The following is a 27,317-nucleotide window of genomic DNA, read 5'->3' as shown; positions in this document are numbered from 1 at the left end:
ACTACAGTTTTGTATCAAGTTGGAGTTTATAGGAGACACAGAATACAAAAGGCTACTATGGCAAAGAATAGAACACAGTGTATTTCATATGGAAAAATAGCAGTGGGAGGAGAGGATTTACTATTTGATAGTAGTAAATAGAGTATTTACTGTTTGAAAGCTGACAAATGGATCTCTGATGGAAGGTAATAATAGATTGCTCACCTTGTCTCCCACAGATAGAGCAACCAGTTGTGGTTTTACAAACTACAAGGATGCAGAAGTCAGGCAAATATGATAAAAGAGCAGGAACCGACTGTAAAAGTACTAAGATGAGTTGGAGCCCATCAGGTGGAGGAACTCCCAGTTGTTTTCAAGAAAATGCCCTCTTTCAGTGTAGGTTAGCCTTCCCAAACCTGGCACCCTCCAGATGTGTTATACTACATCTTCTACCATCCCCAGCCAGCATAGCCATGGGCTTGCAGACTGGGGATGATGAGAGTCGTAGTCCAAGACATCTGGAGGGCACAAGATTGGGGAAGACTGGTGTAGGGAATTTGACCATGTGATTTCACTACAAGTCTCTCCCAAGACTACATAGAAACTCTTTGTGTCATTTCATTTTGGCTCGAGTTATTGTTTAAGGTTTATTACTACCTTAAAATAAAAAAGGGGATTGTTTTATGTGTGGATCACCCTCTACCGTTCTCTGCAGTGAAGGCATTTACAAATAACTCATTTACACTCATGCTGAAACCTTAAGCATACTTAGCAGAGTAAGGCCAACTGAGCTCAGTAGGACTTGCTTCTGCATTGCCATGCTCAGGACTAGATTCAAGTATCACAGATTCCAGAGCAGTAGGGTAGCTGCGTTAATCAATTGCAGTAAAAACAAAACAAAAAAGAATCTTGTGTCACCTTAAAGCAGAACAAATTCATTCCAGCATAAACCTTCGTGGACACAGTCCACTTCATCAGATGCATGATCCAGTATCACAGAGTGGGCGTTGCTTACTTCTAAGGCAATCTTGTTTCGTGCAGTGATATTTGCATGAGATTCAAACATCTTTCCACAAGCTAGCATTTCTGTTGCAGTGACAGAGTTTTCTGTGTATGCAAAATGCATGATTTTATACCTGGGGTAGGAATAGGGTTGTTCTTGTTCCCCAGAACACACAATTACAGTTACAACTGGAAATGTGGCCAGAGGCTACCTGAGATTGTAATAGTTTCAAGTACTTCTCCCCACCACACAATGCTTGTGCCATTTTCAGACTTCTTTATTTTTATTTGCTTTTTTAAAGTATTACCTGGGAGCAAAAGCCCAGCCCCAGAGCTACACAGCTGGGCATTTTTCCTCCCTGTTACCCTCTGTTCCTTTTCTTCTGCCATTAAATGGCTCTGTAAATGCCAAAAGAGGCTTCGATCCAAGACAGAGTTAAGGATGCTTAAGTCCATTGATTCAAATGGGATTAAGTATTCATTCATTCATTTATTTTTTTAGATTTCTATACCACCCAATTAGCCAAAGCTCTCTGGCCAGTTCACAAAAGTTAAAAATCCTAACGTACAAGGCAACAAAAAATATAAAACCGTTAAAAGTTTGAAACAGAATAAAACCACAGTAAAAACCAACAGCAGTGAAAGATCTAACAACGCACCACCACAAAAACAAAATAGGAGGACAAAAAGCCTGGAAAAATAAAAAGGTCTTCACCATGAGCAGAAAAGACCAGAAGGCAAGCACCAGGCAAGCCTGTCTAGGGAGATCTCAACCAGGATGCCACGACTAAAATACCCTGTCACCTGCCTCACCTCATTCACTGGGGCCACTAAAACTGATTTTAGGGTCTGAGCAGGTATATATGGGAGGAGATGATCCTTCAGGTAACCTGGCCCCAAGCCGTTTAGGGCTTTAAAAGTTAAGCGTTTTTAACTCTGTGTGAGATTTCAGCCAGAGCTAACTCCACTTGTAACAATCATGGCTGAACCTAGTATTTCATGCAGAACTGAGGAACAAGGCCTAAATCTGTGCGTCTTTTACACTCCCTGCCATGTTAAATACCTGCTGACTTTTTTTAAAATGCTAGGTGGCGGGGGGGGGGGGAGCAAAACTGAGCCAATTACATGCAGTCTCTATGGCTAGACTCTGTGCTAAGCACAAATGCCACAATAAAGAGACTGCCACTGCCAACTGCACTTGTGTGCTCCCACGGCAGATTTGAAAGGCTAGTTCAGAAGCTCAAGACCTGCAGCACAGGGGTTCTCATCAAGCTTTCAAAAAGAGGTCCTCAGATCAGGAGTGGGAAAGCTGTTGCCCTCTAGAAGTTGTTGAACTCCAATTCCCATCAGCCCCATGATCAAGGATGATGGGAGTCCAACAACAGAGGGCCACAGATTCCCTACTCCTGCCTTAAAATAGTAGGGCACTGCTCTTAGTGAGCCTTTGGGTTTTATCTTTTCAATTTAGTTTGCTGAAGAGCTGTGTGTGCTCTCTCCACAGCACAGCTACACTTTTTAAAAGGGACACACAGAGCTTTCCGACACAAGGCATTTATTGTGCGCTCATCTTTCCTTACTCACGGTTGTTTACGGGTTCATTAGAAGGTGTCTAGTTTCATTTCTGCTTTTTAAGAGCACTTTCCAAGGTTTGTTTTTAGAGTGGGGAAAATGGAGTATCATTTCTGAAAGTGAAAGGTAATGTATTTTCCTACTTGTGTAATTTCACTATTCTGCTATAGTACAGGTTATGTAGCAGGAAAGGAAAAGCTCCATGTAGGGCTCAGATCTCAATTCTGCGATGAAACTGAAAGTAGTTACAGTGGATTACCAGCCTTGAGTAGAAAAGCTCACAGTAAAACAGCTACCCTGCCCCCAAATCTATTATGTGTGAACTGGCTGGTACACCAGAGTTTTTGAATAAGGAGTGGGGAGGGATGCTGAGATGATAACATACAGGTGGGGCTCACCCTTAAGTCTATACATGGACTTAATGCAATGTGTTTTACAACTTTGTCATCTTAACAACTCTGGCCAGCTTCCTCCTTTCTAAAGGAAAGGGTTTTTATTCTGTTACTTTATTTCTACCAATTTAGCCGTCAAGATTTCTACTTGGCCTGCCTGGTTTCTATTTGATTAGCTGAAGCGTTCAGGCTCCATTATGCTATTTCTTTGCTGCCTAAAACAATTTGACAGTAACTGTATCTTTTCTTCTCCTGTTACATAATCCTCTTATTGGAGAAATTCTCTTTAACACTAAAATGTGAAGGTGCTCACCTAAAAATACACAGCTTCCCACCTACACCACACACACACGCACACACTCAATAGCATGTTACCACTAGTACCATATGTCAGCATAAACCCCATGTAACATACTGTAAGCACCAGGTTAAAGCTGCAGTCCTATACACACCACCCTTCTCCAATTGGGTGCCCTCCAGATGTGTTGGACTGTAGTCTGACACATCTGGAGAGCACCCAATTGGAGAACGGTGGTCTACAGTTATATGGGAGTCCATTGAACTCAGCTGGGCTTACTTTTGAGCAGATCATAGGATTTTTTCCCCCCTTTGCTAGTTCTATCATTACTATGACAAAGTGCAATTTTTGAATCTAAAAATAGTATTCATGTCAATTCAGGTCATGACATTTAAGTCTGAAGTAAGATGAACTAGCCCATAATACAAAATGTTATCTATTTCTATGATCTTTTCAATTTTTTGCATTAACACCCAGTTTTTCACAACCTTAGTATGACCCAAAGCTTAGGCTGCAATCCTCTACCCATTTACCTGGGAGTAAGCCCCCCCTCCAGAACTCACTGGGACTTACTTTTGAGTAGACTTGCATAGGATTGCACTTCTAGATGATTAACTGGATGGGGTTTGTAAGGGCACAATCCTATGCATGTATAGACAGAACAGTCCTACAACTCTCAGCATGCCCCAGCCAGCATTTTTCGATCTAAACATGCAAAGGATTGAATCCAAAATTTGTAAATAACTCTTAAGACTGTACTTAGGTTCTGCTTGTTAAAAAAAAAAACTACTTGTACAAACGTCTGCTTCCTGATTAAAAAAAACTTTCCACCAAAAGATACATTATTAATCCATCCATGTAATATCACAGGACACAGGGCCAAACTGTGTGTGAAGGTGTTTTTTGGTTTATGTAAATAGCAGGTCCTGGAACCTGATGGAGGGAGTTAACCCTTTGCCACCATTGCAGTCCCAATCCAGTGTAGGGGCCCTGTACCAGTTATGTGTGTTGGAAGGAGAGCTTGCACTGGCAGAAATGAAAACTTTCCTTCCCATGAAATAGCAGGTACTGGTGGCCTGGGGGGTGGCAAAGGTTTAAAGCTCCCCTTTCTACCCAGGTCTCAATCAGCCACCCCTGTCCCCAGCCCACCCCCAACTGTTACTTAAAAAAAAACATTCATATAATTGCACATCTAGTTTGGACAGCTGGGATCTCAGCACAAACCACTACATGGAAGTAGGGCCCTTGCTGGTTTTCTGGTCTTGGTTGTTTCATTCTCTCTCCCCACACTTCACTCTACGAATATATCTAAGGTCCAAACACACAGACTCACTCATGACGTTATATTCATGACCATAATGTTTGGGCGCCATACTTCTCTCCCATCAGTGCATTATGCAGCAACAAAAATTATAGAAATATGCCTCTAGTGAGCAGCCACTGACAGCCTAATTATTCATTATGAAAGACACTGGATCTGTTCCCAAGTCTCTGTCCTTGCCCCACCCCAACAAGCTAGGCCACCCTCCTCACACCCGTCTGCATTCAGAGGATTAACACAGGCAGTGGAGGCTGGTGGCTCCTACTTCAGTGGGGCAGTGAATCTGCTCTGGGCTTCTATCAGAGCCAGTCAGGACTCTAAAGCAGCTATCCAAAGTGCTGAACCCTACTCCCCAAAATGGGTTCAGAACTTTGGATAGCTGCTTTACAGTCCTGACTGAGATCCAGAACAGATTCACTGACCCACTGACATCAGAGTCACTAGGCTCCACTGAACACAGGCCCATTAATAATAGCTGCCCTGGCAGAGGATAAAGCAGCTCCTGTTCTGCCACTCCTTGTCCAGTAACACCCAACAAGGGGTCACCTGTATCAGTTATGCCCACTGCCACCCCCAAATACATACTTCCATGGAATTGCTTGGCTTGAGCAACAGGTACTTTCACTGCAGGGAACCATACATATATAGGAGGTCCAGGGCTAGTTATGACATCCGGGCGGCCTGCTACCCACTTTATTCATGGCAATTAAGGAGATGGCGCCGTGCAGCAGCTCTGAAATTGCAGGAGCAAACCCAGGAAGCCACCTCATTGGCTTTCGAGTCACTTCTGCAGCATCCTTAACAGCCATGCAAGCTATTTCATAGCAGCAAGCCATCCTTACAACCTTTTCAATGCAACAGCTGTTGCGCCCAACAGAAACCAGCCCATTTGCATCAGATTTCAGGAAGACAGGCATTTAAGTACTGGTGGCTGAAGTCTGTATAAGGAAGAGCAGGTTAGACCAGATCAAAGTGATGTGCCACCTAAAAGCTACACAAGAGTTGGCTCTAGGCTTCTTCACACAGAGCTTTTATCCTGCTATTGAGACTGGTTACTCATGGAAGTTTGCAGGTCCTTTAGATAACATTGTCAACCTCCAGAGCATTTCCTGCACTAAATGGCCTTGATTCCATTTTTTAAAAGATTGAAGATAATGAGCTATCAATTTACTGCACTTGAGTTCCACTTGCGTTCCCTCCTGAAAAGAGGGAAAACGCACAATAAGAGCTAGACCACAGCGCCATCTAACTGCTGTATAATGAAACATATGGAAGACTCCGATAAGGGGGGAAAGGAAGCATATGTAAAATGAGTCCATCATGATCCTGCATTTTAAACAGAAGCAGAAAGCCCCATTTTAAAGGTGGGATTTTAGGCTGGTGTAGAGATGCTCTCTGTAAGGCTCCCTTCATTAAGCCTGGAGCAAAGATGCTCAGGAAATAACTGACCAGGAGCGGGCTAGTCCTACAGAAATGCCTCTCCTTGTGGATCAGCATAAAACAATCTTCCACCAAAAGGAGAAGATCCATTTGGTTATCTAAATACCTGGCCTTAAAGCCATGCAAGACAAGAAGGGATCCATTTCGGGAGAGAAGAGGGAAATGCATGTTGGCAAACCCATCCGCTACCTAGGTACCAAATATTGTTTTTACCCTCCTCTGTGCTCCAACCACCCCATTGCTTGGTAACTGTGTACATCCTTCCCTCCTCCCACCCTCCGCAGAGCTAGGAAGTCACATGAAGAAAGCTAGTACTAGGGACAGGGCCAAGGAAGTCCAAATGAGGCTAAAAGGAAGGATGCTGATCCCAAAAATGAGCAGTTTCCACAATACTCCAACCCTGGACACACAAAAATACAGAGTGTTTGGTTGCAACACTTTAATACCAAGAGCAGACATAAGCTGTATCTCCATCGCTTGTCCATCCTGCTCCCCCAGAAATCCTGCCAACTGTAAGGCTCTATCCCAGCCTCACACCACAAACTTGTTCTTCATGAGGGAGCCACTCTTGGTGGCGGTGTCTGCATGAGCCTGATAACCAATCACCACTTTTGAAGAGAGGCCCAGGTGTTCCTTGTATACACGCCTGTGTGTGAGAGAGAGAGAAACACTAATCATTTTGTGACCAGACTGCCTACCTTAGCTTGTCTGTCTTCTGTAGCTATCACTAGTATGCCCATCATCCCCTCGCACTGAAGAGCTCTTGCCTAGGCTGCCAGAGACTTCCACAAACCCATTCCTTGTGAGCCTGTCTCTGTTCACACATACAGGCTTAGAACACTTAAAACAAGAACACCTTAAGAATCCCAAGTGGTTTAATTACGAGGGCATCCTCACTCATGTAGCACAACAGTGTGATCATGCGACACCAGCGCTTTGTCAGCTGTACTGGCTTCCAGTCCATTTCTGGTCCCAATTCAAAGTGTTGGTGTTGACCTTTAAAGCCCTAAACAGCATGGGACCAGAGTATTTAAAGCAGCCTTCCCCAATCTGGTATCCTCCATGATTGTCTGGGGCTGATTTGAGTTGAAATCCAAACATTCGGGGGGAACCAGGTTGGAGAAAGCTGATCTAAAGGATTGTCTCCTCCTGTATGTGCCTGCTCGCAGCCTTAGGTTATCTCTGGAGGCCATCCTCCAGGAGCCCCACCGAACGAAGTCAGGCATATGGCTACAAGAGAGAGGGCTTTCTCAGTTGTGGCACCCCATTTGGGGAATGTCCCCACCCCCTGGGAGGCTTGTCTGGTGCCCACACTGTTACCTCATCAGTGCCAGGCAAAGTCCTTCATTTTCTGCCAGGCACTTTGGAGTTTAGATTTTATGGCTGTTTTAATATATTTTATGTTTATTCCTGTGCCGTTTGTTGTTTTGCATTTTATTTTATCTTTTTAGCTTTTGTGATCTGCCTGGAGAACGTCTGTCATTGGGCGGACTGAAGAGATATAATGAATGCAGCTGTCAGTTACCCAATATGGATGACCCCATCCCGGTTTTCTGCCTCCCGGGTCCAGATTGCAATCTTGTCCCCTTTGGCACGGATGTTGATGACGGCCCCACAGACATCATCACTGTAGTCATTGAACATTTCTCCAATCAGGCATAGCAGCTATGCAGAAATGGCAAGAGGAAAATACAAGAAATGCATAGGGAACCAGATGTCAGCACTTGCATGATGCACTATGGTCAAGTACAGTAATCATCAAGGGTTTTAAGCAGTTTTCCTACTCAAAAATAATAGCTACATTGCATGGGAAAGAACCAGAATGGGTAGCATAACTCAGAAACCCATCAGACAACTGGGCACCATATAGCTTTTCCTCCTCCCATGCCACGTCATCACGTGGCACAAGTCATCCTGACCTAATACACCATCGTGGCTTTAGGTGGGGAAGGAAACTGATGGAGGGCAACTTTGGGAGCACTCCTACCTGCCCAAGAGAGAATGAGAGAAGCCTTGGGCCCAGTCCAGAAGCATGGCCAGAAACTAGGGTAATACCACATTTCAGAAAGAGGCACATGCACCCTGTTGTGCTCACTTACAGTCTCCAACCAGAAACGGTCAAGCTCTGAATGCCTCTGCTGCTTGGCCAATGTGATAAGCCAACGACCACCACGCTTGTTCCAGTTATCTTCCCACATGGGTTCAATGCCATCCTACCGGGAAAATTCCAAGTGACAAGAAGTGCTTGCCGCCTCATTTCACACATGTCAAGCACACTCCCCATTGCTACATGAAGCTACAAGACATCCTTATTCCATTTAAAATGCACTGGACTCCCAGCAGGTCATACATAGTCCTGGGGCTTGTGGCCAAACCCAAACAAAAAGAGACCCTATGACTGCAGGTTGAGCGCATCTTCCCTGCTCATCTCCCCACAGGAGTCTCACGTGGTGTGTGACTGAACCGGGAGAGGTGTCAGACGTTGCCAACTGGAGAGGACATACCTTGAAAAGGGAGTAGTCACAGCCAGATGTCAGCTTGCTAGCCAGTTGGATATGGCTATAGAGCCTGCAGTCTCAAAGAGAGGAGACAGATGTGTCAGAAACAGGGTGGGAAGACTTCGGCAAGAAGCCTATTGTTCCCAATAGGGACATAAGGTACTTTGCATCAACATCCCAAAAGCAAAAGCCAGGTACATGCCACAGGAAACCATGGCTCATTAGGAGCTCTCTGCAGTGCATATCTGCATTAACTGCATTTTAAGATGTGCTGCATGTGACATCTTTAGTGTCAAGATACAAGTACATTCTAAACAATGTATGGGGCAGCTCCTAAGAGGAAGAAGCTTTGTCCAGTATTGATGCTCCTGTTTCTCTCACCATCTCTTAGTAAGAATGCGAAAGGGAATTCCTTTCCCAAGCACAGACATCAATGTTACCCCTTAGATTTAAGTTCTCTTAGATCACAACCCTATGCCAGTTTAGACAGAAAAAAGTCCTACAACTCTCAGCATTTGCCGGCCAGCTCTGCTGGCTGGGGAATGCTGGGAGTTGTGGGACATTTTTCTGTCTAAACAGGCATAGGATTGCACCTTTAGAGACTTATTGTGGCATACATTTAGGGGGACTCTAGTTCACTTTGGTGCCACAGGATTCTGGTTTTGCTGTAACAAACCCCTCTGGAAAATATAGAGGCAGTCTACATATCAAGTGCAGGTGTGCCTTCAAGAATGCTTTAAGAGGAAACCAACACTGAAAGTTCTTTTCTGGATGCCATGTAGGAAAGAAGCTTCTGAATTCTGTTATACAGATGTTTTTGCTGGAGCAGCTGTATAACAATGTACCTAAAGCGTTTGCTTGCAGATTTCTAGGTATCCAAGTGTAGCTTTTTTTAAAGCCAACCCTACATTAATAGAATAGACTAGTTTCATACCGATTCACTTCCACCAATGAAAAGAAGTTGGCAAGATGACACTGACAGGACTCTTAATGGGGTATATATTAGAGGTTCCTAGATCAGCAGCCTCAGTGTCTCCTACCTTTCCTCTCACTTAATATAGGCACATGGCTATTTTACCTATTCACTAAAAAAAAAAAAAGAAGACTCAGCCTATAATGGTGTTCCTTCTTCAGGATCCAGGGAGTAGGAGTAAGAGCAAGAGGAAGGACTGGAATGCACTCACGCCCAGAAGTCTTCCACAGTGTCAAATTTGGTGACAAGCCGTAAGTTGTCCTGCCAGGTCTTGCTCTTGTCATTTTTGAAGAACCACAGGGCCCACCTACAGAAGTGACCAGAAGGCGTGATTAAGCCACTAGCCACACAACACAAACTTCATGTAGGGGACTGCCTATGTTCTGGGTACGCTTGCACATCATGCCACAAGCCTATGCACCAGCTGTTCTAACTGGAAGGTGGTTGCCCCATGCTCATCGTAGTCCAAATTTGATTAGACCCACTATAATGGGAGGAACTAACATGGGATGTGGATTGGTTAAATTTGTGGGGTTTGGTTCTCCCCCGCCTCCCATGAGAAGAGAGGAACAAGGATAGTTAAGGGACACTCAAGGTGGGAGTAAGGAGTCTTGATGTTTGACAGCAATGATACCTCCAGAAACAGACAAGGCTCTGAAGGGTTTCTTGATACCAAAACAGCAAAGATTTCTTGGCAGGAAATATCTGCTGTATCATGGGTCACATCTCTTGGCCACATTTTGAGGCACCTAACCAGGATTTTTCAGGTTAACAGGAGGAATGGCGGTTAAGAAACGAAAACTAGCATCACAGGATTGCACCAGGAAGGCAATGTAATAGGGTAAGAGTCATAAAACTGGAGATAATACAAATCTGCAGTGCAATACACATTGCTGCTCAGCTAGTACCTGTTCTGCAAGGGGTGCTTGCTGAAGCATTCCACAACCACCTCTCCTCTCCTGGCTTTGCGCTTCCGCTGCTCTTCCTGTGTGCTCACCTGACATTTGAGCAAATGGACACTGCATTATGGCAACAGGCATTACAGGCGCCTCTTGCAGATTTGTCCCAGGCAAGAGTTCCCTTGCACAGGCTCTGACTAGATAAGCAAAGAAAAGAGCTGGGTATCAGGAAGGAGTCAAACGGAAGGGCTGCCCCTGAAACACCAAGGCACTGCAGAAGAAACAAGAGCCACCTATCAAGGAATCGGGAGCGCTAGATGTTGTGAGCTCATGTTTTCTCTCAGGGGAGAATAAAAGCTGGAAGGAGAACTCACCCAGAACACACTGTTAAAAACAAAGGAAATCCATGTAGTGAGCCTATATGTCTTTTCTCTGGAGTGGGAAAAGCAAGTGCTTCCTCACACTGCTGAAGTTTCAGAAAAAAGAAGAGGAATTTTTCCCAGTTTCATTCTGGCCCCCCAAAGGAGCACCACCCATCTGAAGTAGGCTTGATATGTAGTTGACAGTATCTGTGACAAAGGAGTCAAACACCACATGGAACAGGCCAAGTCTTGAACACAGGGGTGGCAAACCTCAGGCCCAGAGGCCAAACCTGGTCCTCTAGAGTTCCTCCAAAGGCCACGCCCCTTGCCCCAGCCCCACCCTCTTTCCCCCAGCACTAATCGTTTAGTAGTTTCCCAGTTTTTGCAGTTTTTCTCCCCATTCTAAAAAAATTGAAATGCCTTTCCTAAAGCTTAGTTACTGGCAGGAGGAATTATATTTTAAGCTAAAATATACTGATATTTGGCCCTACCCCTTTTGGCTTTAGCCCCGCCCACCACTGGAATGTGGCCCCCCAGAACTTATCCAAAATGGAATTCGCCTTCAGGCCCTCTGTACCCCTGCTCTAGCAGCTGCTCCCTTCAGCCTGGTCCAGGGGACAGGAAGAAAAGTTAGAAAGGCCACTTGCCTGTTAAACAGAGTCAGTGAGATCGAATGCTACCAAAGCTACTTTTTACTCCTCAGCACACTTTTGTGAACAGCAGTGGGGAAGTGGGCAGCACTACCACACCCCGAAGCCTACTGTCCATCTTCATTTCACACAGCCGCTGTTAGGGCAAATGTAAGAGAGCTCCACTTAAAAAGAAAATAAAGCCATGGGGGGGGGGAGGAGAACCAAGACAAACTACCACAGAAAGCTCATGGCCCTTAGAGAGGGCCAGGCACATTACCTTAGCTTTCTCAAAGCCAGGTGCATTAGGCCAGGACATCTTGGCCCTACTTGCATTGCCCTCAACCAACAGCTTGAGAACTGGGAGCTGGAGCTAGTACAGAATGCAGCAGCTTGGCTGTTGTTGGGAGCTGCCCCTTTTCAGCATGCCACTCCTTTGCTGAGGGACCCGCACTGGCTGCCTATTCGCTACCAGGCCAGGTTTAAGGTTTCAGTACTAGCATACAAAGACCTAAACAACTTGGGACCAGGATACCTGAGAGAGCACTTTCTGCCTTTCCAACCTGCCCAGTCTCTGAGGTCATCGGAGGGCATGCTCCTGGTGGCTCCCCATGGACCTATAGCCCCATTGGAGTCCACCAGGAGAAAAGTCTTCAGCGTGGTGGCCCCCTTTCTTTGGAATTCCCTGCCCCTGGAGGTCAGGCAGACACCAACACTGCGTTGTTCCCGATGCCTCCTGAAAACAGCACTGTTCCAGGAGGCATCCCTTAATTGACGGTTTCTATTGGCATTCTGTTTTTTTAAAAAAGCATAATTTTAATAGGGTGTTTTAATCTTTTTATTCTTTTACTGTTTTATCTTTTGTGCTCAACACTCCGAAATCTGTTTTAGATATGGAGTGTTTTACAAATATTGTAAATAAATAAATAATAAACTGCATAAATAAGCAAAAAATATATCAATACATTTCAGACCTAGGATAAGATTTTCTCTCTCCTGGCAGGGACCATGCACCTTTAAGAGCTGCATGACAGGCAGAATTTCAGCAGGTGGAGATACTCCTTCCTCAACATGTACGGCATGGTGGGAAGAGCTTTTCTCTCTACTGTTAAAGGTGCAGGGGCTCCCCTGGAAGCAGCGCTGCAAGCCATAAGAGGGCCTTCTCCATATTTTGTGCACAGAAGCGCCTCATCATAGGATGAGACAGAAATGGCAAGTCACCTGGGTATAGGTGTTTGGGCAAACCAGCACCGCCACCTGGGAGACTTGCCAATACATGGTGCAATACTGTGCATATTTGTTCAGAAGTAAGTCCCACTGAATTCAATAGAACTTAATCCCACAGTTAAATGTGCACAGAACTGCAGCCTTAATGGGGAAAATTTCGCATAAGAGACAAGGTGTTCAGAATACCGAACAAAGCCGCTGAATTATCCCCAGGCTGGTTTTTCCTTTCCCTTGAGGTCAATAAGGCCGCTTCTAAAAGATAAACAAGACATTTTGACCTAAAGCTGTGCTTCGGGAACACAACAGCCCCACAGTTTATCATTGGGCAGAAAGAAGACAAGGGGAACACAGCAGAAGCCGACTCAGTACTACTTACCATCATTGCTGCTGCCATTTTCCAAAACAATAACAGGTCCCACCTCTTCAGATCTCCCTTTTATTTAGAAGGCACCTTTGAGAACCGCCTTTCACCTAGAAACCTGACTTGTTAAAGAGCCAGGTCCTTCTTTCTTCCTTCTTTCAAAGACCAAGGGAGCGTGGAATCTATTGCTCTTGTCTCTCTCTGTTGGCTGGACTACAACATTTAGCCAAAATGGGGTCACTGAAAGTAAATGGGTTCAGAACTTGATAAATTTGTTCATGTCAAAATGAAGACAAAAACAAAACAGGAGCATCACATTCTCCCCAAGGGCCTGTTATCAAAAGCACAATAGGACTATAATGGCGGGGGGGGGGGGGATGTGAAATTTTCTTCCCCCCCCACATTTCTTACAAACAAATAAATAAGGCCAGTTTATCTGGCCGGCAGCCCAGATAAACTCCCCCGCCCCCACGAACATTTAGGCTGGCTAGCCGTCTGAAGAACAACCTCCAATAAGTGTTCAGAAATATGTTCGTTCCAAGCCTATAACATTAGGAACACCTGACAACTCCTGTTGAAGATGGCAACCAGATGGTTTTGGACCAATCTTACAGCCTCTGCCTAAACAGGCTCTAAACTCTTACCTTCTGAGAAGAAGCCATTTTTCAAGTTCCAGGTTCCATCGGTATTGGTGTAACCCCCATGACCTGGTTGATTTAGCAGAATTGCCACTCAGGGGAAAGCTAGGAAGGAAAAGAGCTTGTTTTGCTGGGGAGCTGAATTAAGAGGCTCTTATCATGAATTGATAGATTATACGTGCATGGCTGATTAGCAAGGGGATGGAGAATAAATTTGTGTATCTCTGTTATTTGTCATATTTGCATTGTTATTGCAGGTCTATGACCTTCAGGGTACAACTGATAAGTTTGCCATGTGCTGTTGCTAAGCTTTTGCTTTGTGACTAAACTTGCCTGCAGAGAAGTGTCCAGCAATGTGGTGAACCAGTGGAACACCAGAGTGGCTAACTATAAAGCTTTGCAAGCAACAATTGTTGCACAGAATCATAGAATCATAGGGTTGTAAGGGGCCTATAAGACCATTGACTCCAACCTGCTGCTCAATGCAGGAATCTAAGTCAAAGCATCCCTCACAGATGGCTGTCTAGCTTCATCTTGAATGCCTCCAGTGTGGGAGAGCCCACTACCTCCCTAGGTAGTGGTTCCGTTGTCGTATTGCTCTAACGGTCAGGAAGTTTTTCCTGATGTTCAGCTGGAGTCTGGCTTCCTGTAACTTCAGCCCATTATTCCGTGTCCTGCACTCTAGAATGGAGAAGAGATCCTGGTCTTCCTCACTCTGACAACCTTTCAAGTACTCGAAGAGCGCTATCATATCTCCCCCCAGTCTTCTCTTCTCAAGGCTAAACACGCCCAGTTCTTTCCATCTCTCCTCATAGGGCTTTGTTTCCAGTCCCCTGATCACCTTTGTTGCCCTCCTCTGAACCATCTCCAGTTTGTCTGCATCCTTCTTAAAGTGTGGTGCCAAGAACTGGACACAGTACTCCAGATGAGGCCTAACCAGTGCTGAGTAGAGGGGAACTAGTACTTCCTGGGATTTGGAAGCTATACTTCTATTAATGCAGCCCAAAATAGCATTGGCCTTTTTTGCAGCACATCACATTGCTGGCTCATATTCAGCTTGTGATTGACAACAATTCCAAGATGCTTCTCGTTTGTAGTATTGTTGAGCCAAGAATCCCCCATCTTATAACTGGTTTCTTTTTCCTAGGTGCAGAACTTGGCATTTATCCCTATTAAATGTCATTCTCTTATTTTCTGCCCAGTGCTCCAGTCTATCAAGATCACTTTGAATTTTGTTTCAGTCTTTCAAAGTATTAGCTATCCCACCCAATTTTGTGTCATCTGCAAATTTGATCAGCATTCCCTGCACCTCCTCATCCAAGTTATTAATAAAAATGTTGAAGAGCAGCACTGGGCCCAGGACTGAGCCCTGCGGTACCCCGCTCGTTACCTCTCCCCAGTTTGAGAAGGTCCCATTGATAAGCACTCTTTGAGTCCGATTCTGTAGCCAACCGTGGATCCACCTGATAGTTGTTTCATCTAGCCCACTTTGAGTTAGTTCCCTAATCGGGATATCATGGGGCAATTTGTTGAAAGCTTTGCTGAAGTCGAGGTATATTATGTCCACAGCATTCCCACAGTCCACAAGGGAGGTGACCTGATCAAAAAATGAGATCAGATTCATCTGGCAGGATTTGTTCTTGACAAATCCACGTTGACTTTGAGTAATCACTGCATTTTCAAGGTGTTTACAAATTGATTGCTTTATAATCTGCTCCAGAATTTTCCCAGGGATTGATGTCAGGCTGACTGGTCTGTAGTTCCCAGGTTCTGCCTTTTTACCCTTTTTGAAGATAAGGACAACATTAGCCCTCCTCCAGTCATCTGGCACTTCCCCCGTCCTCCATGATTTCTCAAAGATAATAGACAGTGGTAATGAAAGTTCTTCTGCCAATTCCTTTATTACTCTAGGATGTAGTTCATCTGGGCCTGGAGATCTGAACTCATTCAAAGTAATTAGGTGTTCCTTGACCATATGCCTATCAGTCTCAAGCTGCAATCCTGTCTTTGCCAGCGGGGCCATAGACCCTCTTTCGGGGAAAGACTGAGCCGAAGTAGGAATTGAGCACTTCTACCTTTTCTTTTGAGCCCCTCAGGTCGGAAGGTGTCCAATATGCTACTGGGGAAGAGCAGAGGGTATTTCCAAGTAGCGCCAGAAAGAGTGAAGCGGCTGGGCCAAACCCGAAAGGACACTCAGCTGTGGATGTGTCTGGCGGTGAAAAGAAAATCCGATGCTGTAAAGAACAATATTGTTTAGGAACCTGGAATGTCAGATCAATGAATCAAGGTAAGCTGGAGGTGGTCAAACATGAGATGACAAGATTGAACATCGACATCTTGGGAATCAGTGAACTAAAATGGACAGGCATGGGCGAATTTAATTCAGGTGACCATCATATCTACTATTGTGGGCAAGAATCCCTTAGAAGAAATGGAGTAGCACTCATAGTCAACAAAAGGGTGGGAAAAGCAGTACTGGGGTACAATCTGAAAAATGATAGAATGATCTCAGTACGAATCCAAGGCAAACCATTCAACATCACAGTAATTCAAGTCTATGCCCCAACCACTGAGGCCGAAGAAGCTGAGGTTGATCAGTTCTATGAAGACCTACAACACCTTCTAGAACTAACACCAAAAAAAGATGTCCTCTTCATCATAGGGGATTGGAATGCTAAAGTAGGAAGTCAAGAAATCACCGGGATAACAGGCAGGCATGGCCTTGGTGTACAAAATGAAGCAGGACAAAAGCTAATAGAGTTTTGCCAAGAGAACATGCTGATCATAGCAAACACTCTTTTCCAACAGCACAAGAGGCGACTCTACACATGGACGTCACCAGATGGTCAATATCGAAATCAGATTGATTATGTCCTTTGCAGCCAAAGATGGAGAAGCTCCATACAGTCAGTAAAAACAAGACCTGGAGCTGACTGTGGCTCAGATCATGAGCTGCTTCTTGCAAAATTTCGGCTTAAATTGAAGAACGTCGGGAAAACCACTAAACCGTTCAGGTATGACCTCAGTCATATCCCCTCTGAATATACAGTGGAGGTGAGGAATAGATTTCAGGGATTAGACCTGATAGACAGAGTGCCTGAGGAACTATGGACGGAGGTCCGTAACATTGTTCAGGAGGCAGCAACGAAATCCGTCCCAAAGAAAAAGAAATGCAAGAAAGCCAAGTGGCTGTCTGATGAGGCTTTACAAGTAGCTCACAAAAGAAGGGAAGCGAAAAGCAAGGGAGAAAGGGGAAGATATACCCAACTGAATGCAGAGTTCCAGAGAATAGCAAGGAGAGACAAGAAGGCCTTCTTAAATGAACAATGCAAAGAAATCGAGGAAAACAACAGAATGGGGAAGACTAGAGATCTCTTCAAGAAAATTGGAGATCTCAAGGGAACGTTTTGTGCAAAGACGGGCATGATAAAGGACAAAGAAGGCAAGGACCTAACAGAAGCAGATGAGATTAAGAAGAGGTGGCAAGAATACACAGAAGAACTATACAGGAAAGATCTGAATGTCCCTGATAGCCATGATAGTGCGGTCACTGAACTTGAGCCGGACATCCTCGAGAGTGAAGTCAAGTGGGCCTTAGGAAGCATTAGTAACAACAAAGCTAGCGGAGATGACAGTATTCCAGCCGAGCTATTTAAAATCCTAAAAGATGATGCTGTTAAAGTGCTGCATTCAATATGCCAACAAATCTGGAACACTCAACAGTGGCCACAAGACTGGAAAAGGTCAGTTTACATTCCAATTCCAAAGAAGGGCAACGCCAAAGAGTGTTCAAACTACCGCACAATTGCGCTCATTTCACATGCCAGCAAGGTGATGCTCAAAATCCTACAAGCTAGGCTTCAGCAGTATGCGAACCGAGAACTACCAGAAGTACAAGCTGGGTTTCGAAGAGGCAGAGGAACTAGAGATCAAATCGCCAACATTCGCTGCATCATGGAGAAAGCAAGAGAATTCCAGAAAAACGTCTATTTCTGCTTCATTGACTACGCTAAAGCCTTTGATTGTGTGGATCACAACAAACTGTGGCAAATTCTGAAAGTGATGGGAATACCAGACCACCTTACCCGTCTCCTGAGAAACCTGTACGAGGGTCAAGAAGCAACAGTAAGAACCAGACATGGAACAACCGATTGGTTCAAAATTGGGAAAGGAGTACGACAAGGCTGCATATTGTCACCCTGCTTATTTAACTTATATGCAGAGTACATCATGAGAAATGCCGGGTTGGATGAATCACAGGTCGGAATTAAGATTGCCGGGAGAATTATCAACAACCTCCGATATGCAGACGATACCACCCTAATGGCAGAAAGCGAAGAGGATCTCAAGAGCCTCTTGTTGAGGGTGAAAGAGGAGAGTGCAAAAGCTGGTTTGAAACTCAACGTTAAAAAAACTAAGATCATGTCATCTGGCCCTATCACTTCCTGGCATATAGAAGGGGAAGAAATGGAAGCAGTGACAGATTTTACTTTCTTGGGCTCCAAGATCACCGCAGACGGTGACTGTAGCCATGAAATTAAAAGACGCTTGCTCCTTGGGAGGAAAGCTATGGCCAACCTAGACAGCATAGTAAGAAGCAGAGACATCACCTTGCCGACAAAGGTCCGTCTAATCAAAGCTATGGTTTTCCCAGTAGTAATGTATGGCTGTGAGAGCTGGACTATAAGGAAGGCTGAGCGCCGAAGAATTGATGCTTTCGAACTGTGGTGCTGGAGAAGACTCTTACGAGTCCCCTGGACTGCAAGGAGGTCAAATCAGTCAATCCTAAAGGAAATCAACCCTGAGTGTTCATTGGAAGGACAGATACTGAAGCTGAAGCTCCAATATTTTGGCCACCTAATGCGAAGAGAAAACTCCCTGGAAAAGACCCTGATGCTGGGAAAGACTGAAGGCAAAAGGAGAAGGGGACGGCAGAGGATGAGATGGCTAGATAGCATCACGGATGCAATGAATATGAACTTGAGCACGCTCCGGGAGACAGCGCAGGACAGGAAGGCCTGGCGTGCTATGGTTCATGGGGTCACGAAGAGTCGGACACGACTGAACGACTGAACAACAACAACAACCTTTTCTTTGTCATCTGTTATCACTTTGCCATCCTTATTTAATAGCTGAACAACCATTTCTTTCCTGTCTTTTACTATGCACATATCTGAAGAAAGCCTTTTTGTTGCTTTTAGCATCCCTCGCTAACCTCAGCTCGTTCTCAGTTTTAGCCTTCCTGACGCCATCCCTGAAATTCTGTGCTACCTGCCTGTACTCTTCCTTTGTAGCTTGGCTTCATTGTTCATTTGGTGGGATTCACAGTGCACAGAAAATATAGGGTTAACTCTTCTCTCCCAGCTGCCATCCCCTCCCCCCATGTGGCAATTAGGCTTCAAAAGAAAGCCCCCATTTGCAAAGTGGGAGGGGGAGGGCAGAGCAGGGGAGGCCTCAGGCCAGGTCCCAAAGCTTACCAATTGTGTCCAAAGGTGCCATAGCTGCATCTGACTCACCACCTCCATTTGTCCCGTAGGCCACATTTGACCTGGAAACCTGAAGTTCCCCAAATCTGCTCTAACCACTGTACCACAGTGGCTCCCAAGTACCCAAATGCTATCTTTGTATTTACTTATTCAGCCTTCACTTTTAATCACCATTAAAGATGCTTGTCATATCAAGATTGATCCTAAATTAGGTTACATAAATTAGATGCCTAGAATATAGAGCCAAAAGACATGTTTCAGATTTGTTTAGAATATTACTGTGGATAACTTCAATGTTTGTTTTGTTAATGCATATTATTACTTTAAATTGTTTCGTAATAATCGACTATAAATGGGAATTAATAGAAGTTTAGTTATAAAAAGTGCATCAAAACCAGCTACAAGGATGAAAATGTAGAATAAAACAAAACTGTAAAGTTTTGCCTTTTTCAGAAATGTATGAGAAATATTAATTTTGGTTTAGAGTGCACCCTGTATCTTAGATCCAACAGCTGAGGACTTTTGCTACATTGGTAAAACACCAGATTCGCCGCCGCCATGACAGATACCCTGGTGGAATGGTTGAAATGGGTTGTGGGTAGGGCATGGGGGAGCAGTACACTTACACCATATCTTGCTCCCCCTCAGTCCATGGCCCCACCCTGATGATTGTGCAACTTTATCCCAGGCCCAGTGCAATTTTTATTTTTTTATTTTTTTCATTTCTATACCGCCCAATAGCTGAAGCTCTCTGAGTGGTTCACAAAAACTAAAATTGCAAAAAATGCAAGGCATTTTCCTCCCATTGGCTTCAATGGAAGGAGAAAAAATTCCCAGTAGCCACCCCCGTGTCCATGACTGTCTTACCCACTTCACCAAAGCAGAGGGTAGGATATGGTATATTGATTTATTACATTTCTAAACTGCCCAGTAGCCAAAGCTCTCTAGGCGGTTCACAAAAATTTAAACCTTACAACACGTGATAAAATGTAATGTAACACTTTAAAATGTTTAAAACAGAATAAAACTTAAAAACACATAAGAACATAAGGAGAGCCATGGTGGATCAGACCAAGGGTCCATCTAGTCCAGCATTCTGTTCACAGAGTGGCCAACCAGCTGTTGACAGGAAACTCACCCACAGAGTGGCCAACAGCACCCTTATGCTCATGTTCCCCAGCAACTGGTGTGCATAGGCAGCACGCATTTCCAGTTCCCCAGCAACTGGTGTGCATAGGCAGCACGCATTTCCAGTTCCCCAGCAACTGGTGTGCATAGGCAGCACGCATTTCCAGTTCCCCAGCAACTGGTATACACAACAACACACTGTTAAAACTGAAAAACTAAAAAGCCTGGAAAATTAAAATGTCTTCACTGTACACTGAAAAGACCACAACGTAGGTGTTGGGTCAGCCTCTCTGGAGAGGAAATTACAGAACCAGGGTGCCACACCACCACAGAAAAGACCCTCTCCTTAGTAGCCACTCACCTCATTTGGTGTAACCCAGTTCCCAGTCCCAGCACACCATGACCGATATATAATCCTCACACAGGGAGATCATGTGTGTTTCCAATATGTTTGTCAGATGACAGGTCAAGTAACATGGGGCCCTGTCTCTCTGGCCCCATGTCGCAGATGGGGATGCAGAAGGGGATAGTAGCAAATATGGGATAGTGACGGCTGAACTGGTAGCAGATTACAGAGAAGGTGAGGTCAATGAAAAGTTTCTCAGAAGAACTGTGACTTGAGGGGGTATTTGAAGGTGAAGAAGAGGGAGTCAGTTTGACATACAGAGGACGAAGATATGGAACAGTATAGTACGAAACTGAAGAAGAGAACAAAGAGATATGCAGATAAAGCATTCATGTAATGGAGATAGGGAGAAGGGAAATAAGGTAGATAAGAAAGGTGATGTAGTAAAGAGCAGAGAGATGGAGAGCAAGCCTTAAATTGTAAGGATTCACAACCCGAATGTGATGCAGAAGCAAAAGAAAATCAGTCTGAAGATTTAAGGTTATAGGAAACACGAAGATAGTGATGGGAGATGAACGTTTTGCTGCTGCAGCATTCTACACTTACTGCAGAGGAGAGAATGCAGGAGGGTGAACTGGCCAACTGGCAGCACTTAAGCAGCAGATGCAGAGAAAAGGGGAAGCTTGGAGATATTGATGTAGAACAGGGGTGGGCAATGTGGAGCCCTCCAGGATGTTTTGGCCTACAAGTTCCATCATCCCTCACCATTGGCCATGCTGGTGAGGGTTGATGGGAGTTGTAGGTAAAAACACCTGGAGGCCCACAAGTTGCTCATGCAGAGGAAGAAGTGAACAACCTGGATGCTAAGAAAAGGGAAGAGCTGATGATGCCCCCAAGGCTGCATGCCTGGAAGACAGAGGAATTCGCAGTGCCTGGTCCATGGGGTCACAAAGAGTCGGACATGACTTAATGACTGAACAACAACTGACTGTGACAAAAATAGGGGAGGGGAAGAAAGTTTGGAAAGTTCTTTTTCTAACATGTCCAGTACGAGTAAGCCAATTTAAACATGAGTATGCCACCTAAGCACTTTGCGGGTCACACTACACGTGTAAAGCAAGACCATTCAATTCAGCAGCTCAAATCCCCTTTGTCCAGCTGTGAGGACAAAGCCAAGGAATAATTCTATGACACCAATTGGATGTTTGTGGGTTTTTTTAAAAGTGTTTTTGTTTTAAAACCTGTCCTTTTTCCCCAGCCGAGGAACGAGGCTCCCCTTGTTTCCTTGTCTCTGTCCGTTTGCTGCCTCTCCACAGCAGCAAAGTGCTCTCTCTTGACCCTTAGGAAACGTGGGAAACAGAAGAAGCTGCCTTATACCGAGTCAGACCCTTGGTCCATCTAGCCCAGTATTTTCAGCATTGACTGGCAGCAGCTCTCCAGGGTTTCAGGCAGGAATTTTTCCAGCCCTGCCTGGAGATGCCAGGGATTGAATCTGGGACCTTCTGCACGCAAAGCAGGTGCTCCACCACTGAGCCATGGCCCCTCCACCAATAAACCTCTTGTCCCAACAGCGGCCATTTCTCCAAAATGTGGGCTTTGTGCCTGGTGTGCAGAAGGACCAAACAGCAGCGTCTGGGGGAACAAAGGGACAAAGAAGATTTATTGAGGCTGTCACTCCATGCATTCAAGCAGGCAAGACAAGAGAACAGTGCTTAGGGATATGCCACAACAGGGACCGGATCTGTCCTGCCTTCAGCACTCTGGACTGGAGGAAGGGATATACACCAGATTTTCAGAGTGCGCAAAACATTTCACATACCTTATCTCAGTAATCCTTACAACAGCCCTGTAAAGTACACCAGTATTATTTATCCTCAGTTAGAAAGTGGGGGAGAGGGCAGGGGAGAGGAAGTGGCTTGCCAAATGCTTGCCAGTGACTTCATGGCTGTTTGAACTGGGGACTTGCAGATCAATGCTCGTGTTTCTAAGCATGCTCCCTTGCATACCCAGATCTACTTTGAGTAGGTGATGACGTATGTGATGGCAATGGCTGCCCATGTCGTTATACGATGAAAATCAATCTGGGTGGATGTCTTCAGGTGCAGTCTGAGGACCATTTTGCCAGGCAGCTCAAATGATTTGTGTTGTACTTGCCAGGGGCCAATGGTTGATTGTGTGAATTCTCCATGTACTTCCAGTTCTTCCATAGATTGCAGATTGCTCCTGTTCTACAGAATCCCCACTCACAGTCCAAAGAGGTACAGCCCCCATCACAGGCTTACAGCCACAGTTAAATGGCAGCTTCAGGGTTGGGGGTAATTTAGATCAGGAAAGTGACATGGGTGGGGTGAAGGGTGTTACCATTCCCCCAGTTCAATAAAAACTGAAGCTTCCTGTTTAAAGCAGAAGTAAATTTTTTAAAGAGATCCAGTTATGGATCTGCCACATCACATGAAGTTTAGGCCTTAAAGTCCAGCAGTTGAGATGAGAGGTATATGTACAGGGGGCAAGAGTTTCTGTGGTAAGTCTATGAGTCTATACATTTGATCCATATCTGTCCTGGCTCTTTAGATCGGCTAGAAAGGGGCCGATTAACTAGGTTGTGCAGGTGGTAAATTCCTCCTTGAGGAAGGGAATGTTCCCTGATTCCAAACGCGGCCACAGTGAGGCAGCTCCTAAGAAACCCTCATTTGCTTACCCAGGCAATTTTTATAACTTTTGACTAGCCTCTAGTATTCCCTCTTTAAGCAAAGTATTAGAGCATGTTGTGGCAATGCATCTCCAGAGATTCTTGGATACTGTCAGGCTTTTCAATCAGGCTTCCAACCTGGCTTGGGGACAGAAACTGCTTTGATCATCCCAGTGGACAACCTGCAGCAGGACATGGTCAGGAGGAATATGTTTCTGTTGGTTCTTCTCAGTGGCTTTCAATACTATTGACTATGGTATTTTTCTGAATCACCTTGCTGGAAGGATAGTTTTGCGATGGTTCTGGTTCTTCTTGAAGGGACAAAGGTGATGCTGGTTTGGGGGTGTTGTAAGGACCTATCTCATCTCTTACACTGTTAGAGATCTACATGTGACCACTGGGTGAGGTTGCCCAGAGATCTGAGGTACGGTGCCATCAGTAAGCTGATGACACCCAGCTCTCTCTCTCTCCTTTCCATCAACTCCTGGGGAGGACCTGAAGCTCTGAAGGGGTGTCTGAGGTCAGCGATGGACTGGATGAGGGTGAACAAACTGAAACTTCATCCAGAAAAGACGGCCTTCTTCCATATGAACCTACCTGTATCTGTACATTAAGATATTTCCTTGCAGACCCGGAGTGTTCATCCCCACCATGCCCCACATACTCAGGACAGGGGCTTCTTTGCAGTGGTACCAAGACAAGGGGAGTCCCTTCTTAGGAAAGGTGTACTTTGTTCCATCTCTGCTGGCTTTCAAGCACCAGGTGAGGGGGATTGTTTCTCAGAGGGCTTTGGGGGACTCTGTACTTATTATTATTTATTTAGTTTTATTATTAATTCTATAAACACAGAACAAAACAAGAAAAGCATATTATACAAAATACAAATGTTTAAAATGTATGAATTACAGTTACAAAATATACTCCCACTAACACTTTAAGGTTGACTTTATGGGTTAAAACTACCCATTATAAACTTTATAATTTCATAAGAGCCATATCATGTATATCCAAGTCTTTACTAATATATTGAATCATTCTGCCTATCCATCACCAGTGTGTGTGTGTGTGTGTGTGTGTGTGCGCGCACGTGCATACATACTCTGAAAGACTGTAAACTTAACCATCTCAAATTGAGCCTAAATTTTCTTAATTTCTACTTGGTTTTGGATTCCTCTTCCATAATTTAGCAGTCAAAACTCCAGCATTTTTTAACTATATATAAAATGGGCTCTTGTTTGCCTAATGGAAGATTCATTTTCACATAATTCAGTAAAAATAAAAACAGCTAAGGCTCTAATTTTAATTGGAAAATCTCATTAATCATCTTTATCACCATTTTCCACCTTTTTTCCTTTTCTTTTTTTGCTTTGCTACATCTCCAGCACATACTGGAAAAGGGATTTTGTGGTTATGTGTATTCCTGGGCTGGATCTGCTATTGATGCCACTTTTTACTTTTTCCTACTGCTCAATTAAATATTATGTTGTATGTATTTTTCCACTTATGTACAATGGATTTTAAACATTTTAATAGCAACCTTGTGGTTCTACAACATCAAAAAGCAGGATATCAATGTTTTTAATAACTAAATAAACCAACCTGCAAGTGCTTGTGAACAAGACTCAACATGTTTTAATGGAATATGTAGAATAATCCTACGAAGAGACCATCCAGGCATCTATTTATTTCACCACAGCTTGACCTCACACATTAACCCTTAACCAGTTTTGAAATTTAGTTTTTTTGGTTTTTGCTTTAATCTAGATGTTGTTCTTCTTGAGACTATGGTTGCTTCCAGATGGACGGCTCCTACCACTGGCAATGAAAAGGCACGAGCAGATATTTTGTCTTTCTCTCCTTAAGTGCTTCCACATGGAGGGCTCTGGCACTACCAAAACAAAGGCCTTGTGCAGCAATTCTGCCCCCCCCCCCCGATTTTCTGTGGTAAGGAAAAAGATGGAAGAAACAGTGGGAAAACATGGGAGGGTTAGGGCTGGATGGCGTTGCCCAGACCCCTGTAAAATTATGTGATTGAGGCAGAGGGATTTTACAATAAAAGCGATATCAGGAAACAGATGGGTCTTTCTAGGCTGCAGTCACACTTACCTGCTGGGCTCAGAGTAAGCCCCATGGAATTCAATGGGATGTACTTCTGAGTAGACATGTATAGGACTGCGCTGTAAAGAGCCCTGCTGGATCAGGCCAAAGCTCCATCTAGTCCCACATCCTGCCCATGCCCAACCAGATGCCAGGAAGCCCAGAAGCAGGGCACAGACGCAACAGCTGTGGCATTGATTTAGGGGCATACTGGACCGGGTGGATCCACGTAGGCATCCTGGTGAATAGCTGTCAAGAGACACCTCTCTGTCTCCCTGGGGACGCAATCCTATGCAGGCTTAGACGGAAAACGGTCCTACCACTCGCAGCATTCCCCAGCCAGCAAGGCAGGCTGGGAAATGCCGGGGGTGGTAGGACCTCCTTCTGTCTAAGCATGCACAGGATTGCGCCCCGAAGGCGTCCGGAGCCACCGAAGCGAGAAGATGTCGCATCGTGCTGCGGCGACCAAGCCACGTGGGTAGTCGCACGATCTGCGGCCAAGGCCTGTGACTCTGCAACTACCTGCCGCCTTCTCTACTCTCACAGACCCCGGCCGCGTCCCCCGCTCCCTCGGGGTCCGCGCAAGGCAGGCTCGGCTCGGCTCGGCTCTGCCCCGCCAGGCCTCTGACGACGCGGCGCAGCAGCACCGGGGAGCTCCGGCTTGCGCAGCGCTCGAGCGCCTGCTGGGGCAGGCGGGCAGGCTGATGGCGCGCTCTCCTTGCGGATGGCCCGCCCCAGGTCAGCGGCCTGGCGGCGGCAGCACCAGCGACACCGGGGGGCCGCCGCCGCATGCGGGCTGGGCCGAGGGGCGGGGAGCGCGGCTTGCGCGCGATGATGAAATCCCCGCGCCGGGCGGGTACAGGGCGCGCGGCGGCTCATTGCAATATTCAGCAGCGGCAGCCGCGGCGGGGCGAAGGCGCCGGCGTCTCCTCTGCTCTCTCCTCCTCCTCCTCCCCCCGCTCGAGCCGCCCCATGGCAGAGCGGCAGCCCTGACTCCGCCGCCGCCGCCCCGCCCGGCATGATCTGAACCCCCGGCGGAGACGCACCCGAGTCCAGCGCTATCGCCGATCGCAGGTGAGCGGCGCCTCGGCGCGCTTCCCTCTCCCCCCCCCCCTCCGCCGGTGTTGGGTGCACGAGACTGCCCCGATGGACGGATAAGACGGTGAAGGGGACAGAGGGGGCATAACGGTGGCCTGAAGGTGAATCCTACTCTCAGTGCGCAGGGCTGCGGTCTCTCGGGGGGGGGGGGGAATCTCTTTCCTCTCCCGCCCCACTCCGGAAAGCGTGGCCCTTCCTTCCCGTCCACTGGGAATCGGCCTCCTGATGGAGAAAGGAGATGTTTTATATTCTCGGATATTCCACATCGCCGCCCCCCCGCCTCCCGCCCATATAACTTACAGAGCTGCCTCTCCGGTTCTCACCCCTGCCTTCCCCGGTTTCAAGGACACAGAGTCATCCTCGTCCTGCTTTAATCCCGGTTAAATCCCAGCCTCTCTTCTCTCGCCCCCACCCGAGAGAGAGATGTGGGGAGCGGATGCTATTGAGGAACGGCGGCTTGAAGGGGGGGGGATTTCCATCCCCGGGTTAAAATGAATAGGGAGGCAGCAGCTGCAGCCATTAAGGTAGGCCAGGACGATGAGGATGGCAGCTGGGGAGGGATGGGGGGCCGCGGGGGGGGGCGGCAAGCCTTTGCAGCAAGAACAGCTGTCACGAGACTTGTTGAATTTGAGGCAGAAGGTTGCCTTTCCAGTGGCACCCAGCTAGGCTGGGGCATCTGCCCTGGGGGTGCTCCATCCCCCTTCCACCCTCGGAGGATTCCCTTGCCAGTGACAGCTGTCTGTCTGCCCGTTCCAGCACAGTCTGGCTAGAGGGAGGCTGTGGCTGCAACAACAGGCCGCCTGGGGACTGTCGACCATGGACAGCGTGCCATTATGGTGGCCTAGGGAATGACACCAGAGCTGTCCCCAGGTTCCCCCACCCCTC

The 27,317-nt window shown here is 46.0% G+C and overlaps 2 protein-coding genes across 9 annotated transcripts in view; one reads left to right on the top strand and one right to left on the bottom strand.

The window, feature by feature from the left end:
* Window positions 1–6,428: 6,428 nt before the first annotated feature.
* On the bottom strand, window positions 6,429–26,851 carry EIF4E1B (eukaryotic translation initiation factor 4E family member 1B). Of its 7 annotated transcripts, XM_084839343.1 has the most exons (10): window positions 26,733–26,851; window positions 15,664–15,797; window positions 13,595–13,693; window positions 12,966–13,190; window positions 10,381–10,469; window positions 9,684–9,779; window positions 8,506–8,569; window positions 8,101–8,214; window positions 7,527–7,666; window positions 6,429–6,647 (listed from the first exon to the last, which is right to left on the bottom strand). In XM_084839343.1, the coding sequence occupies exons 4-10, from the start codon at window positions 12,981–12,983 to the stop codon at window positions 6,533–6,535; spliced, it is 636 nt and encodes a 211-aa protein (XP_084695469.1). In that variant the 5' UTR covers window positions 12,984–13,190; window positions 13,595–13,693; window positions 15,664–15,797; window positions 26,733–26,851; the 3' UTR covers window positions 6,429–6,532. The 7 variants fall into 7 exon arrangements, with proteins under 7 accessions (XP_084695469.1, XP_084695470.1, XP_084695472.1 ...); XM_084839344.1 differs by lacking the exon at window positions 15,664–15,797; XM_084839346.1 differs by lacking the exon at window positions 15,664–15,797 and having other exon boundaries at window positions 26,756–26,851.
* Window positions 25,679–27,317, top strand: part of SNCB (synuclein beta) — a 31,882-nt gene continuing 30,243 nt past the window's right edge. The window contains exon 1 of one of the 2 annotated variants that reach the window (XM_084839351.1): window positions 25,679–25,808. In XM_084839351.1, the coding sequence (XP_084695477.1) occupies window positions 25,778–25,808 (31 nt within the window). In that variant the 5' untranslated portion in view covers window positions 25,679–25,777. Of the gene's footprint in view, window positions 25,809–26,158; window positions 26,409–27,317 lie in introns of those variants that run through there. The other variant, XM_084839352.1, reaches the window with a different exon arrangement.

Source organism: Heloderma suspectum, chromosome 2, assembly GCF_057233095.1.
Source record: "Heloderma suspectum isolate Gila_16-S chromosome 2, 16-S_ref, whole genome shotgun sequence".
NCBI lineage: Eukaryota > Metazoa > Chordata > Lepidosauria > Squamata > Helodermatidae > Heloderma > Heloderma suspectum.
This window is presented reverse-complemented; position numbering and strand designations above follow the sequence as displayed.

Bases quoted from the DNA above. Each gene is read 5' to 3' on its own strand.
- EIF4E1B (XM_084839343.1), bottom strand. The intron at 8,215-8,505 runs GTATGTCCTCTC...TTTTCCCGGTAG, and splicing joins GTGACTACTCCCTTTTCAAG to GATGGCATTGAACCCATGTG. The intron at 6,648-7,526 runs GTAACTGACAGC...TCTCACACACAG, and splicing joins GATGGGGTCATCCATATTGG to GCGTGTATACAAGGAACACC.